The sequence below is a fragment of the Hylobates moloch genome, unplaced genomic scaffold, assembly GCF_009828535.3.
Source record: "Hylobates moloch isolate HMO894 unplaced genomic scaffold, HMol_V3 SCAFFOLD_18, whole genome shotgun sequence".
NCBI classification, from domain to species: domain Eukaryota; kingdom Metazoa; phylum Chordata; class Mammalia; order Primates; family Hylobatidae; genus Hylobates; species Hylobates moloch.
In genome coordinates, this window is record NW_026652293.1 from 16,665,742 (window position 1) to 16,683,161 (window position 17,420).

Below are 17,420 nucleotides of genomic sequence, written 5' to 3' on the forward strand. Positions count from 1 at the left end.
ATGCTGAAAGCAGTGATCCTTAGGCCTTATCTCTGCAAATATCTTGGCTTTTAGATTTTATTCTCCAGGCAGCAGATCCAAAGTCTGTTTCCTGAAAATCTGAGCAACCTAAGGGCAAATATATTCCCTAACGAGTGGTACACCCAGATCACCTACAGTGAAGGCTGAGTCATCAAGACCCCCCATGTCCTTTGCCCTTCTCATCAACTTTTTAGCCTATCATACTTAATCAAGAGCAGATAGTCAAGGATCACAATACATAAGAGGAAAACCTTTAACAAAGAAAACAGATTCCACACAGATAAACAGAAAAAAAAATTAAGGAAACAGATTATTAAGGAAGAAGAAAATTTCAGAAGAAGTAAACAATTATTACTTTTTTGCCCCAGTTGAAGATACAGAATCCATTAAATGAGAATAGGATGATATATAAAAGGATCACTCAAGGAATAATTTAGAGCTCTTAGAAATTCAAAGCATGATGTCCAAAGTATAGACTCAATGGAAGGGTTAAGCGACAAAAAGTAGAGCAAAAGCCAGCAATATAAAATAAGGCTTAGAACATTAGAGGATCAGGCAAGTCTAGCATCTGAATAATAGGAGTTTTAGAAAGAACAGAGAAAATAGAGGGAGAAAAATCACCATTGAAATACTTCAAGATGATTTCCAGAACTGAAAGGTAAAAGTTTGAGTTTGCCAGATAGAAATGACACATCATATGCTTAGATGAAAACAGACCTGTACCAAGGTACATCACTATGATATTTCAGACATGGGGAACAAAGGGAAGCTTTTCTATGCTTCTAGAGAGGGAGAAAAGTCACATACATTGATTAGAACTACTTTTACTTTTAACAACATCAACACTAGAAGTAGGACCATAAAGTAGTGCCTTTAAAATTCTAAACGAAAATAATCTCCAACCTAGAGCTCTGTTCTCAAACTAACCAATCAAATCTCAAGATAGAATAAAGATATTTTCATGGTGTCAAAAAATAAGCTTTTAATATACTCTTTCTCATAAAGCTACTGAAGGGTGTGCTCCACCAAAATGAGGGAATAAACTCATAAAGAGGAAGACAAGGGAAATAGTTGTAACATGGGAGAGAAGCAAAGACAGAACACAGGAGGATGGTGAGAGAAGATCCCAGTATGTCAGGTGTGCAGCATATGTAATGGGTAGACCATACCGTTAGTAGTATGACCCAAGACATTATGGGGATTATTGCCACCATCCCTGCTAGCATGTATCTTCTTTTAACTAGGGAACAGAATGTTAGAAAGGTCTGATTTCTTATCTGTACTGTGCCTCTGTCTAGTACCTTTGTGTGCTAATGAGGTTCCCACTCTTATACTTTATGCCCTTTTCTTTAATTTAACTGAGGATACTCATTTCATAGAAATGTGTTTTTTTTTTTAGTTATCCATGAGAATTAGAGGTAGGTCATGGTAAACTTAGAAGGAAAATGTGTGGAGCAGCCTACTTACTTTGACTCTATTTCTGCCAGACTTTCAATAGCTGGTCTATTCTAGCTCTGCCGGATACTCCATCTATGGTGAACCCTTGTTTTCCAGTACTTTTCATCACATTAATTACTGACATGCCAGAAGGAGCTAGACTCTGATCTGGAGATCCTGTTCATACTATCTTCTGGGCCCTTTATCTAAATAGTGGCAATATCATTAGGTTTGTGCTTGTTACTCAGGTTTTCAAAAGCATATGACATCTTGTTTAGTTTTTTACTCTCTCTATATATACTATTTCTGAGGGGGGTGGTAAGGAGGATGAGATCAGGGAGGAGTAGGGGTAGACATTCTAAGGTACTAGTAATGTTCTTATTCTGCATGTAAGTGTTTACTATTCTTTAAACAGTACTTATAAATTTTTTACTCTTCAGTATATAAGAGTTTTGTAATTAAAAAATGAGAAGTGCCATTTTCTTAAAATAGCAGCTATTATGGTCAAATAGGAAAATCAGTACACTATATGAAAACGTTTATACATTGTTAAATTATAAAGTTTATTATATATATTATACATTCATTTTTCCCCTTAAAGATCTTTCTGTAAAAAGAAAAAGCAAACAAGGCAAAACAAGAATCCCAGAGATAACCTTTCCATCTTTTACTACAACTATTTAATAGGTAGGGATCTGGGAATATCTTTAGAGATATTTTTCACAAAGCTGGGTGTATCTACAGACTGTCATATTGGTGGGCCTTGTAGAAGAGCACCATCTACTGGCAAAACTCTACTTTTATTTCAGATTCATCCTTTAAGCTTGCTACGTATGGGATTGAAATAAAAACCAAGTACAGTCATGCGCCGCTTAATGATAGTGCTATGTTTGGAGAAATGCATTGTTAAGCAGTTTTGTCATCACGCAAATATAGAGTGTACTTATGCAAACCTAGATGGTATAGCCTAGTACACATGTAGGCTATGTGGTTTAGCCAGCCTATTGCTCCCAGGCTACAAACCTGTGTAGCATGTACTGAATACTGTAGATAATTGTAACACAGTGGTAAGTATTGATATATTTAAACATACTTAAGCATAGAAAAAGTACTGTAAAAATGGTATAAAATATAAAAAAGAATATATGTATTTGTGTAGGTTACCGACCATGAGTAGAGCTTGTAGGACTAGAAGTTTCTCTAGGGGAATCAGTGAGTGAGTGGTGAGTGAATGTGAAGGCCTCAGACATTACTGTACACTAATGTATACTTTATAAACACTGTACATTTAGGTTTCACTAAATGTATTAAAATTTTTTCCCTCAAATTAACAGCAGCTTACTGTAACATTTTTATTTTATAAACTTTTGATTTTTTTCAACTTTCTTACTCATTTATAGTAACACTTAGCTTAAAACACACATTGTACAGCTGCATAGATGTTTTCTGTAAGCTCTTTTATATTTTTAAATTTTTTATTTGTTTTACTTTTTAAACTTTTTTTTGGTTAAAAACAAAAGACACAAACACAAACATTAGCCTAGGCCTACACAGGGTCAGGATCATCAATATCACTGTCTTCCACCTGCGCATCTTGTCCCACTGGAAGGTCTTCAGGGGCAGTACATGCATAGAGCTGTCATGTCCTATGGTAACAATGCCTTCTTAGAGAATACCTCTCGAAGGACTTGCCTGAGGCTGTTTTACAGTTAGCTTTCTTTTTTTTTTTTTTTTAGTAAGTAGAAGAAGTACACTCTAAATAATGATAAAAAGTATAGTAAATACATGCCAGTAACATAGTCGCTTATCATTATCAAGAATTATGTACTGGACACAATTGTATGTGCTATGCTTATATATAATTGGCAGTGTAGTAGGTTTGTCTACAACAGCATCACCACAAACATGTAAGTAATGTGTTGTGCTATGATGCCACTAGGTGATAGGAATTGTGTAGCTCCGTTGTAATCTTATGGGACAACATTGTTTATGTGGTCTGTCATTGATTGAAATGTCATTATGCAGTATATGACTGTAGTAGTGATAGCTAAAAGCCTGCAGAGGTCAGTCATATTTCCCTTTCGCTTTATTTCTCCTTAAAATAACTTTGTCCATTATTACTCAGCACTTTAGATATGTGGAGAAGCTCAAGGTTAGAACCGTAGGAATTGCTAGTGATGTACTTTGAGGAGTAATGGTTTCATAGTAGCCCATCCAGGGCCAGTGGGGCTGGAAGACCTAGGCATAGCGATAATTATTTTCTGTATGTAGGTTCTTTTTTCACATCAGCACCTGGAAGTTAGAAATACCTACGACATTTTCTTTGCTTTAAAACATTTTTTCAATAAATACTAAGCACATATTTGGAAGAAATAGTACTGATAAACTGGATTACTTAAATATTATTAAACGCTCTCTATCAAAATTCAGATCAACTTAATTCAGTGTCATAATGAACATTTTTTAAATTATACTTCTTGAAAGTTTGCTTAAGTTGTGTAATTAAATCTCTGAGCAAACCAATGGCAAATGAGGCCGAAGTATTTTTTGTTTTTAAGGAGAGTTATAACAAGCATGTTTGTATACTAGTGAGAATAGAAAAGAACAACATTATTCTAAGAAAGGGGAGAGAATTGCCATAATATCAGTTAGCTTGAATACCTTTCTAGCAAGTTTTCCAGAAATCTATTTACTATATACGTTGGCATTTTAAAAATCTTTGAATATACATATTTTAACGCAGAACTACTTTGAAAGAACATTTGAGAATCCATAGTGGAGAAAAGCCTCACCTTTGTAGTATTTGTGGGCAAAGTTTTCGTCATGGAAGTTCATATAGGTAAGTAAAACCATTTTTTCCCTTTATTAAGCAAGATAGAATTATATCTCTATTTTAGTTCTATTTTCTTATTACTTTGTTGGATTGAAACATTTCTTAGTCCTTATGATATGCAAAGTTGTGCAAAAACTTTACTGCATAGATTTTTGTTTTTTTTACTAAACGTTTTATTATTTTTATTCTGTGGTATAAAATATTATTAAATATTTTCTCACACCAAATTTGCAGAAGGCTTTACTAAGGCATTATTTAAATATTTCTTTCATTACTTTTCTCTGAATGAAAATTCAGTTAAACTTAGTGTATTTCTCCACTCTTTACTATCAAAGAATATTTTAATATGAAAGTAAGACAAAATAAAAAACTCCCCATTCTCAATTTTCAAAAGTCTTCTGTGCATTAATAGTGATTATAACTTATTTAGTTATTTTTGTGGTTGAATCCTTGACCATATTTGCAGTTTATGAAAAGTTTTTTTCTAAATAAATAATATATAACTACTTCTGAAATGTGTGTACAATTTTAATTTTTATTAAAATGTTATATATAAGGCTTTAGTATATACACTTTCATATATTATTTATCTTGCTTTAAGTTTAAATTGAATATTTCCCCTTTAGAGGTAGTCTAGTCAGTTGGTCTTGGTAAAATCAACACTTATTTTGGCAATTTGCAAGGGAAAGCTGTTCCTTTCATTAGAATATATATATAGAGAGAGGCTCTGGAGATAAAATTAATTCAAGTTAAACTAATCTTAATAATCTAAGCCTTTTATACTGTCTTTGGGTGACTATAAAATGAGCCCCATTTTGTTCTGTTGGTGTGAAGAAAAGCAGTAAAATGTAATTTTCATAAAGTTGAGTTCTTATAAAAGATAGAAAATTCTTAAATACCAGTTTGTAGTTGATAACAATTATCCAGAATAGGACAGATTCTCAATTATTTGCTCTATTAGTCTGTTTTCACACTGCTATAAAGACATACCTGAGACTGGGTAACTTACAAAGAAAAAAGGTTTAATTGACTCACAGTTCCGCATGGCTGGGGAGGCCTCAGGAAACTTACAATCATGGAGGAATGTGAAGGTGCAAGCAAGGCATGTCTTACCTAGGCAAAGCAAGAGAAAGAGTAGGGGCAGCTGCTGAACACTTTTAAAGCATCAGATCTTGTGAGGACTCACTGACTGTTACAAGAACAGCATGGGGAAACTGCCCCCATGATCCAGTTACCTGTCACCAGGTCCCTCCTTCAATATGTGGGGATTACAATTTGAGATGAGATTTTGGTGGGAACACAGAGCCAAACCATACCACTTACTGTATCATTTGCTATCATCATGATATGCCTAGTCACTTGTACACTTACTTCATTTGTCTGATTCTAATTCCTTTCTGATTACTCCTACTTTTGATATTTTTGAGTCTTGGCCAGTCAGCTAGATAATAACCTTAGACATTTGATAGATTCAGTGAACTAGATATAGGATCTAATATGATGGGAAGGAATAATGTTGAGAAGTGGTTTGAGCATATACAAATGTTGAAATGCTTTCTTGAAAAAGATGAGTAGGGACCTGGGTTCAGCTGGTAAAAGACTGAAAAGGACTCTGAAAGTATAGAAATAAAGCCAATAATGTATGAGTGGTTGAGTAGACAGCCCAGTTTTCATTGTTTATTCATCATTTATTCATTATTGAGCTTTTTCCTTCTATGTCACCAGTTTTAATGGTGTTCAATTTTTTTCTTTATAGACTTCACTTACGAGTACATCATGATGATAAAAGATATGAGTGCGATGAATGTGGAAAAACATTTATCCGTCATGATCACCTTACAAAGCACAAAAAAATACATTCAGGTATACCATATTTTGTAATACTAGTTCTAAAATCCTTTTTAAATACCTGAAAGGAACATAATATGATGTTATGTCTATGTTGGCTATAAGTTTAATAATTTGGTTTATGCTCGTCACTTCTTTGTAATTCTGGTTCTAAAAACATTTTTAAAAAAGCATCCAAAAGGGACATAATTTTATGACATATTCATTGTAATTTTAATTATTTGGTCACCCTTTGTGACTATAAAGTGTAAAGTTTAATTTTAAATAAATTCTCAAAATTTGCATTTTGCATATTACATGGATATATCTAATAATTGCTATTGACACTTCCCTAAAGGGAGAAGCCATGATAATTTTTCTCATTTTGGTTGGATTTGAGAAGAAGTTGGTGAAACTTACATGTTAAAAGGGAAATGATTAAAATTGGGTGTTAAAAGTGTATATTATAGTGAATTTTAAAACCCTGTCTTTGGAGAAGAGCACCTTAATAATCCTGACCAATTTCAGATCTTTATACTGTATAATTTTTATATTCTGGGGATTTCTTTCATATTTTCCTCTCAGATTGATGTTCAGGAAGTGCTAAGAGAGCCAACTCTGTGAGCACAATAATGGGAAAGAGCCATCTCTATGAGCACAGTAGAACAGGTGATTATTGTGATTATTATTATTATTTTAAACATAATTTTTGAATATAAAGTATGCAACAGATAGTAATTATTTTCTGAGATGATCTCAGTGAGGTAGGTTGCAGTTGTTATCACCATTTCTAACAGATACTAAAAATCTGATGACTTTTTCCATTGGAATTATGCCTTTTTATTTTTATGAGGAGAATTCTTAATTTCTAAGTCTAGAGGCCACATGCTTTAATTGCACACTGGTATTGAGACAGTGACTGTTTTTTAAAACGAAGCTTTGTAAATAAATGTAAGAATAGAGATGAGAAATTGGACTTATGTAGAATTTTTCATTATATTTGTATTTTGGCTCATTGCAAACGTAAGAAATCCTCACAGATGAAAAATCTTTTAAAAGTAAAGTACAAAGATCTGAAAATGTTTGGGTCCTTTTTATAAACAGTAAGATAGCCTCATCTTAGTTTAATGTATATCAATTTGAGGTGTTTGATACACAGACATATATATATATATATTTTTAAATTCCTAAGTTTTGAAGTAGTTTCATTTATCTTGCTCTGTTACATTGAAAGGTATGATTTGAAGTGTACAGCAAAAGGCTATTGATTCCTTTTCCAAGTGGGGAAAAGATTCACATCCATGAAATTAAGCATAAATTTTTTGAAGAAAGTTATTTGAGTAAGGAATATAAAGCAAATAGTGCAGAATAAAAGGTGGCTTTACTTTCCTGTTATATTTGACATCATGTGATCTTACTGTTTGATAGTTTGTTGCTGGGGATAAAAACCTGAGATGTATATTATCATCAAAATATTTGGGTCTTTATTTTAAGGTGAAAAAGCTCATCAGTGTGAAGAATGTGGAAAATGTTTTGGTCGTAGGGATCATCTCACTGTTCATTACAAAAGTGTACACCTTGGAGAGAAAGTGTGGCAAAAGTAAGTGAAAAAGCAAAATGTCTCATAATTTACATTGGCTAAGTCTCTGAGGAAAGTTGTAACTTTTTTTGTTTACTTTGTTTAATTGAAGTTAGGTTAACCAGTTCTCTTTCTCTACATTCTGTAGCATCTCTATAGACCTAAAAGAATTCAGCAAGCCTATATTTTCCTCCTTGTTTTCAGTTAATTCAAAGGCCAGGGAGGTGACATGCAAGTTAACAATAATTAATGAAAAATCTTGGCATTTGGTTGCTGAGGCTCTTTGAGAGCTAAATATACTGCCTATATATTATACTTAATAAGATAGCAATTGTTAGGAAATGTTTGCAGTCAGAATTTAAACTTGTTTCTAATCATACTAAGCATTTAAAATATTATATTATTGAAGGCACTATGTGCTATCTTGAACATCAGCTTTTTAGTATAATTTAGATATCAAAGTTTAACTGAGGTTAGTTGCTAAGTGTGAAACATTCAAGTAATTCATGTTTTTGGATTAGGCATTTGGGCAAATGATAAATAACAGACATGTTCTAAAGTGCCAAGAGACTTAATAGTCCTGAGCATAATTAGCAAAATGTACATAGTATATATAAATGTAGTAAATCAAAGACCAATTTAAAGAATAGTAGAAAGTGTTGATTTGTAATCATTTTTTACATTTCCATATGTTGGTTTATTATTTAATTAATTTTGTTCAGTGATTCACTCATTGAATCAATGTATTCATTGGACTCTTGTTTATGTAAGGAATGCTAGTAAGTGCTGGGATATAAAGATATGCTGTTTAAAAAGGAAATAGTAACTTCAATTCATTGTGCGAATAGACTTAAAACTACAGGCTCACTTACTCCAAAGGTCCTATACCTTTTTTTCTTCATGATTTCTTTATAACCTTACAAATTATTTGGCACAGGAGCTTTAAAAAATATAAATTAATAATATAATATGAATATATTTTAATGTATTGATATATCGTAATATAAATTATAATGTAAGATAATATAAAAATATAAATTATTGTTTAAATAAATTATTTGAATCATTAGAAATAAAACATTTTCAAATATTCATTTGCTATCATATGCTAACATAAATAGCAATTTTTTGAAAAATAACTACAAAACAAAATATTGAAAGAGCAACATTATTTTACATTTTTATAAATCTCTCATGGCTTAATAGAAGACTGCAGCATTGTCATATCTGTTGTGATATGTTATTTTGGTTGAAGCAATGAAGAAAACCCAGCCTTAATAGATATGTAGTTGGAATAAAGAGGAATATTGTTAATAGTCTTCTCAGGTAATTGTAGATCTTCCTCTTTATTACTACACTAAAACTAAACAAGTGGTAGTTTCCTAAAGGTAGTTGTAGGTGGAATGTGAAACAAGATTAATGAGGTTTTCACAATCTATTACATTCAATCTCTTGGCCTCTTGTACATTGAATGGATTTTTTTTTTACCAAGCATAATTTTGTAAGATCATGTGTTTGTTATTGAGAAAATATGGGCTCACTGAGTTATGCAGATTTTCCAAATGTTAGCACATTTCACAGCATACTATTAACAGATCACATTTGTTAATACTGCCTCCAGTCTCTCAGAAAGGAGTACTGGAAAGCTGTCAAGATCACAGTGGTAAATACAAGTATTCCGAAGTTCTTACATTAGCTTGAAAGCTCAGATTTTATCATTGATAGCAAACACTGTTGGTTGTTTGTCTTGAAGTGACCAGCTCACTTCATTTAATTTTTGAGAGGTGCTTTTCCTTGAGACAACCATCATGTTTTGGTATGTAGTAGAAGTGCTTCATGTGTACTTCTCATTTTATCAGAGAATATTTAAAAGGCCGAGGCCTGAAAGGTCAAAATATAATAAAATTAGTAATCTTACTCTTTCATTACATTTTTTTCTTTCTGTGAGTATATGGTAGTAAAGAATACAATTATTAGTAAATTTTAATACTACTGCTTTATTTAGAACTAAGTAAGATACTAGCAGTGTACCAGCAGTTTACCCACTGTTCCTTTTGCATCATAGTGTCAATGCCAACATAGTAAAAAAGGCAGATAATGTCTTATTATTTTGAAAAAAATGTTGATCTTGTGGACCCTGTGAAAGTAGTTTTGGGACCTACCATCACCTTTTATTTAACAGGCCTGTGGACCTATCTGCTGGCCTAGATAATTGAGGAACTAGAATCTGTAGACTCTACTTTTTTTGCAAGGGTGGGCTAATGGTGGTAGATCCAGAATATGGAGCCCTATGTATCATTTCTGTGGAACTTATACTTCATTCTATGTGATAACAAGCCAATGAAAATTTTAAACAAAAGAGTGACGCCGTTGAATTTGTATTTTAGGTGTATCACTTTTACTGATGTATAGAGGTTGGATTTGTAATGGATAAGTCTGGAGGCAAGTATATCAACCAGTTAGACAGCTGTTATAATCTGAGAAAAAGATAATGAGGGACTAAACTCTGGAGTTGCATTAGTAATGAAAAGTTATATTTATTTGAAAAATATTTAGGCCCTTGTTAGCAATACTTCATGATTGGCTTTGGGGAGTAACGGAATAAGGGCAGTCATGGATGATTTCTATTTTCAAGCCCGGGTGGGTGATTCCAGCCACTGAGGTAAGAGAATAGAAGAGATGGTTAATTTATAGAGGAAAATGATGAATTGTTTGGCGTTTATTGACTTTGAGGTGTTCAATATAAATTCTCAACATAAAATTTGATAGATAGTACTCTAAATATCAGGAATGAAGTTTGGGCTATGGATAAAGATTAAAGGTTGTGAGCATATCAAACAGTGCTAAGGATTAACACCCCTCCAACCACCAATTATTTTTCCAATCTTTGCTTCTAAACTCTTTTATGGTGACTACCTCAGTAACCACTTCTTCACATTCCAGCCACTGTTGCAATCTGACCTCTGATCTTATTCTGCTCAAACAGTGATCAGTATGACTTCCTTGTTGCCAGATCCAATAGGCATTTTTAAGTTCTTTTTTTACCGACATCTCTGCTTCAGTTGGAATTGTTTATCCTCTCCTTCCTTGAAAATCTATATGGCTTAGCATCCAATGTGATAATGACAAGGCATATTTTCATAGGGTCTTAGCCATGCAAGGCCCTACAGGATTTATCTTAAGTCCACTGTGAGGAAGTTAAAGTGTTTTGTACATATTTGTGTTGAAAATATCACTTTGTTCATAGTATAGAGCAAGGTTTCTCAGCCCAAACACTGTTGACATTTTGGACCAAGTAATTCTTTTCTTGTGTATTGTAGGACATTTCTCAACATTCATGGCTTCTACCCATTATATGCCAGTAGCACTTATTCTCCTATCCCCAGATGTGAAAAACAAAAATGTTTTCAGGTATTGCCACATGTTTTATGGGGGGCAAAATTGCCCCCAGTCGAGTACTACTTCCTCTCTTTCTCTATGTGCCCACGGTGACCCTGTTTGTATCTCTGTTTATATTTACCATGGATATGAATGGAATAAGGTAAACCAAGCATACTGGTTAGGAGCCTTTTGCCAGGGTTATTATTGACAATCTCAATTCACAAAATCCAAATTATCTGTGTAAATGTTTGTTTCAGGAGTTTGACACCAGCCTGGGCAACAAAGTGAGACCCTGTCTCTACAAAACAATAAAAGAAAATAAATTATCTGGGTGTGGTGGCATGTACCTGTAGTCTCAGCTACTCAGGAAGCTGAGGCAGAAGGATAGCTTGAGCCCAGGAGTTCAAGGCTGCAGTGAGCTATTATGATGCTGCTGCACTCTAGTATGGGTGACAGAACAAGACCCTGTCTCTAACGAAAATAAAAACAACCATCTGTTTCATCAAGTAGAATTAAGTTCATCTAGGACAGTGCTTTGCATGTTGTCTTATAAATGTTGGGTTGGATGAATTGAAAAATGAGGGACATTTAAAATCCTAGGCATAGTATGTTGCTATGTCGTATTGGTAACAATGTTCTAAACATTTCCAGTAAAACTCAATGGATATGTTAAGAGCAAACTGTTTTACAGATTAAGTAGCCCAGGTTTAATTTAATTATTTTGTCATGTATTCATTCCATATGAATTGCTTCTGAGGTGAGATGATATGGCTTTCTCAATAACTGCCACTTAAATGATAATTTTATAAATATCTCAATTCTCACAATAAAATTTTCAGTTGAGAACTGTTTAACTCAAAGACACTTCTTAGGCACTATGCTGTGGTGCTTACTAAGTTAACTTTTCGGTAACTTATTGCTTTATTTCTGTCTATTATTTTGTAGTAAAAATAAACGACTAATATTTCATTTTTAAATTTAGGTATAAAATTTATTTTATTTATATGTTCAAATTTACAATTTTTTTGTTAGGACATGAACTGATGAGAGCAATTTCACCTTTTTGATAAATGTGGGTTTTGAAATTGCTGCAGATTCTTTTTAATCAGCCTGAGCATCTATTTTTTAAATTTAGTTAAGGTGTAATTTACAGAAGGTGAAATTCATTCTTTTTAGTGTATAATTCTGCAAGTCATGTAATCATCACCACAATTAAGATATGGAATAGTTTCATCACCACAAAATTTCTGCCTTGTCCCTTTCTAGACAACTCTTCTTTTCCCCTTTAGGCCACTCTTGATCTGTTTCTATCCTTATAATTTTTCTTTTTGTATATTTGGATAGCTAGTAATAATAAAAGTTCAGTGACTTAAAGCAGTTGAAAATCTATGGACCTCTTTTTATAGATTCATTTGTTGGATGTAACTGGAAGAGGAAGAACCAGAGGCAAGCTCAACACATTAAAAGTATTTCCATGTTTCTTTGGAGTTCTATACTTTGTTAATGTGAGAATTATATACACAGTTGTAAATGAAGTTGCAACTTATTTTCATTATGTTAGTTATTAATATAATTATTAATATTATTGTCATATTGTAGTTATTAAAATTATATTGAAAAACTCAAATCTTTTTATTTTCTTAGATATAAAGCAACATTTCATCAATGTGATGTTTGTAAGAAAATTTTTAAAGGCAAATCAAGTCTGGAAATGCATTTTCGAACGCATTCAGGTAAAATTTAACGAGTAGTTCATAGATATATATATAGGTATATATAGTGTAATCAGAAGTAAAATATAGGCATTTAAACTTTGTTGTTCTTGGTTAAATTTCTTTGGTTTTCTCCATTAAGATTTTTACTTATTATATTGAAGTTCATGCCATGACTCAACAATATTCTCATCTTCTATTCTCTGTTATGTAAGTTTCAATACTTTTAAATATTTTATAAAACTCGAGAAAACTTTTTCCATAAGATATTTACTCAACTTTTAGTTGTAATTTTCCCTTTTCTGATTGTTTTATGATTCTTCTTTATTTCACTTTCTGAAGGCTTTTCTTAAGCCTTCAGATTAAATTCCTCATTATCTTTTATTTTCTTCTCTTTTAAAAGAGTAATTCAAATATGACCTCATTGTCTTGTTTGCCAAGTTACCATCGTTTCATTTTCCTTTTTACATAGTCAGTCATGATTTATAGGTGGTTATAGTAAAAGGCTTTGCCTCAGCTGCTTTCCAGAAGTTGTCATTTGCGAAATCTTTCTTTTTTCTCCCTTGGGAATGTTACTACATTTTGAAATACAGAATATGTTAGATTCTTTCTTATATATTGTCTGAATCCTTGTTTGCCTTTCCATATAAATTAACATTTTTAAAACCTTGTTTTCCTTAAGAAACAAGCCCATTTATGTATTTGTGGCTGCTTTGTTTTATATTCAGTTCGGATTTTGTCAAGCTGCTATTCTGGAAGAGAAAAATAAGTGATTTCATAAATATTAGAATGGGAAATAACTGAATTTGGCAATATTAGTAGCAAATAGTTGCAGTAAAGGATTTACTACTGATACAGTGCTGCTGTTAAAAGCAAAGTTACACCCCTCTCCAAATGAAAAAAAGGCATAATTTGTGGGAGCATAAATAAAAGTGTTTATTTCCTCAAGGTTCGTACCTTCAAGGAAACAAACTTGATGGTATCTTCCATATCTTTTGTAAATAATTAACCTAATAGAACTCATGACTTGAAAGAGATGGTGAACTTACAGAAAGTTAATTTCAAACCATTGATGATTTAAGAACTGTACAACTTGAGTAGAAATTTAGTGCTGGCTACATTGCATCAAAATTTTTAAAAACACTGATTTATAGTGATTGGTTGGTGGCCAGTGACAATGTGGAACATCAATCTCTGGATATTTCAGTTAATTGGAATTAGAAGACAAGTCTGTCTGCCCTTTGAAAATTGAGGACATTAGCTCTATGATGGAATAAGACAAAGACTATGACTATTATGAAATGAAAGGGAAAAATAATAGAAGGCAAGAGTCAGCAAATACTTGTTGAGGGCTAGATAGTAAATGTTTCAGGCTTTGCAAGCTAATAGTCTGTCACAATCATTCAGCTCTGCTGTTGTGATGTGAAAGCAGCCATAGACAATGTGTAAACAGATGAAGCATGCCTGTGTTCCAACAAAACTTTATTTACCAACTCTCAATCTAAAGTGACCGACAGTCTACCCAGACAAGACTTCACAGAGTGGCTTTTGCAAGAAATGGTCACCATGTTCCCAAGTCTATTTTTGAGATTTATAGGTTCAGAAACTCAATTTTATGTGTGCATTGAGAGTTATAAGTATTGTGAGTAATTCTTCACAGTAAACACTGGGAATAGATTAGCCAGAATGTCATTAATTTACATTCTAGAAAATGAGATATTAATGTTTACTAGCTAGGGTATCTTTATCAAGGAAGCAGAATTGCTGAGTTTATTAATCAGAAGGAAAATTGCCAAATGTAGAGGTAGAGTAAAATTAGATAGTAATTTTATGGAATAGTTTATCCAGGAAATGGTGAAGGATTTTGAACCATCCTTACCCTCATAGCAGGTGACCAGAAAAATTTTGTTCTTCAGATTTTTTTTTCCTTAGTTGGGATACCCTTAGTTCATTATGTATATATTGCTAAATTTTTGTTTTTTAGAATTTCCTTAACTAGATTTCCTCTATAACTTTTTTTCTTCTGTTAGTATGTCTTTTCTCCATATCCTCATCTGGAGAAACAATAAAATGTGTTTGTTTCAGTTTTGGCCAGTTCAGTACACCTAATTGCTTCAAATGAGTATGTAAATCAATGCATATCCTAGGGCTTGTGAAGAGTTTGGCACTCAATAAATATTTGCTGAGTAAATAAATTTATTATGTTCTCCTATGACTCTTCTCTAATTTTTTTGATTTTTTTTAAACCACACAGTTAGATAAATTAGTTGGAAAATGTATATAAGATTTTCTTATACAGATGGCTTTTTCTAATCATGAGTTTTGTTTGTTCAGTCCTCAGAATGTAGTGATTACATCTATTCTTTAACAGTTGCCTTGTTGAAACATATTCATTAAATTGGCAGAAAGATGACCACAAATTTAGGACTTGATTTTAATGTTGACTGATTTTTTTATTCAAGGTGAATTTTCTTTGTAAGCTTTTTTTAATTGAAGTATAGCACACAAAGTGCACAAATCTCAAACAGCTCAATTAATTTTTATGAATGAATCCATCAGTGTAGCCATGACTCAGATCAAGATATTAAAACACTACCAAGATTTCAGGAGGATTTTCTGTGGCTCCTCCTAGTCAATAACCTCCTTGCAAAGATAATGACTATTTTGACTTATATTAATAGCACCAAAAATTAATTTTGTCTATTTGAACTTCATATAAGTGGAATCATGTAGTATGTAATCCTTTTTTTCTGGATTCTTTTACTTAATAAATACTCAATGTGGATTTCCTTATGACAGTAATTTGTTTCTTTTCATTTTCATCTTCATATGACTGTTACAATTTATTCATTCTACTTTTATGGATACTTGGTTTATATTTGCTTGGTTCTCTTAGGAATAAAGCTGCTGTGAACATCCTTGTCCATGTCTTTTCATACACATATGCATTCTTTTCTCTTGCATATATTCATGGCCCTAGGATTCCTGGCTCATAGGATATTCATATGTTCTACTTTAGTAGATACTACTAAGTAGTTTTTTCAAAGTAATTGTGTCAATTTACATCACCAGCAGCCACATATGAGAACCTCAGTTGCTTCACATTTTCACCAACATTTGATACTTTTTTTTTTTAATCCATCTGATAGATACGTAGCACTATCTGAGAGTGGCTTCGATTTGCACCTCTGTGATAAGTACTGATGTTGAGTACCTGTTCTTCTGCTCATTGGCCATTTGGATATCTACTTTTGTGGAATACTAGATTAATTCTTGTACTCATTTTTAAAAATTGGAGTGTCTGTCCTTTTCTAATGGATTTGTAGGTATTCTTTCTATATTCTGGATATATATATTACAGATATCTTCTCCTCTGTGACTTACCTTTTCACTCTTAATGATGTCTTTTGATGAACAAAGGTTTTGAATTTTAAAGACGTTGTGTACCATTTTTTTCTTTATAGTTCTTTTGTGTCCTCTTTAAGAAACTTTTGCTCAACCCAAGGTCATTAATGTTTTTTGCTGTTACCTTCTAGAAGATTTATTTTAACTTACATATCTAGATCCATGAACTTTCTATAATTTGTTTTTGTGTTTGTTATTAGGTAAAGGTGAAAGTTCTTTTTTTAACATATGGTTATCCAGTTGCTTTAGCGCTATTTTTTGGAAAAACGATCCTTTCTCAGTGCATTTCATTGGCATATTGTTGTAAATTCAGTGGTCATATATGTGTGCTTTGTTTGTCAACTTTTTATTTTCAGATGGTGTTTATTATTTTTGTCCCTTTGTATTTTTACATAAATTTAGCAATAGTTTGTTAATTTCCACACACAAAAATACTTGCTGGGAATTATTGGAATTTCATTGAACCTGTGGTCAACTCTTCCTTAACTGATTTTCTTTACAACATCGTATCATCCAGTCTGTGAACACCTCCATTAATTTGTTTAGATTTTTTTCAAAGACGTTTTGTGGTTTTTAGTGTAGCTATCTTACACATTTTGCATTAGATTTATGCCTAGGTATTTGATACTTTTTTATCAAATTTTGACCTTTTTTATTTTTTATTTGTTTCTGGTATACAGAAATAGAATTGAGTTAGTTTATTGACCTTTTATCCAGTGACCTTGCTAAATTTCTATTAAATTTTATAGTTTAACTCTAGCTTTTTTTGAATTTTCAAATCATGCAAACAAGTCATCTGTGAATAATGACAGGTCCATTTTCCCCTTTTTAGTCTTTATAACACACACTCTGTCTCTCTCTCTCTGTCTTTCGGGGTTGGGAAGTAAACCTTATTGCTTGGTCACATTATTGCTTTGGTCACATCTCCAGTAGAAACATTGAAGTAGACATTATTTTCTTATTCTCATCTTCAAGGGAAAAGCTTTCAATAATTCGCAATTAAGTATGACATTTTTTATAGGTTTTTTGTAAATAGATAAGGAAATTACTATCCCTAGTTTATTTAGAGTTTTTGTCATGAATAGTTGTTGAATTTTATGTTTTTTCTATATTGATTGAGGTGATCATATTTTTTTATTTATGTGGTAAATTATACTGATTGATTTTTGAATATTAAACCTCATTTCTGGAATAAACCCAGACTGGTTTGATATAGTATCTTGCT

General features: G+C 32.3%; 1 protein-coding gene across 3 annotated transcripts in view; it reads left to right on the forward strand.

The window, feature by feature from the left end:
• ZBTB41 (zinc finger and BTB domain containing 41) overlaps positions 1-17,420 on the forward strand; it is a 57,792-nt gene that overhangs the window by 21,605 nt on the left and 18,767 nt on the right. For 2 of the 3 annotated variants that reach the window (XM_032136867.2, XM_058430631.1), the window contains 4 exons: positions 4,202-4,297; positions 6,048-6,154; positions 7,613-7,718; positions 12,723-12,811. In XM_032136867.2, coding sequence (XP_031992758.1) covers positions 4,202-4,297; positions 6,048-6,154; positions 7,613-7,718; positions 12,723-12,811 — 398 coding nt within the window. Of the gene's footprint in view, positions 1-4,201; positions 4,298-6,047; positions 6,155-7,612; positions 7,719-11,017; positions 11,109-12,484; positions 12,545-12,722; positions 12,812-17,420 lie in introns of all 3 variants that reach the window. The other variant, XR_009210779.1, reaches the window with a different exon arrangement.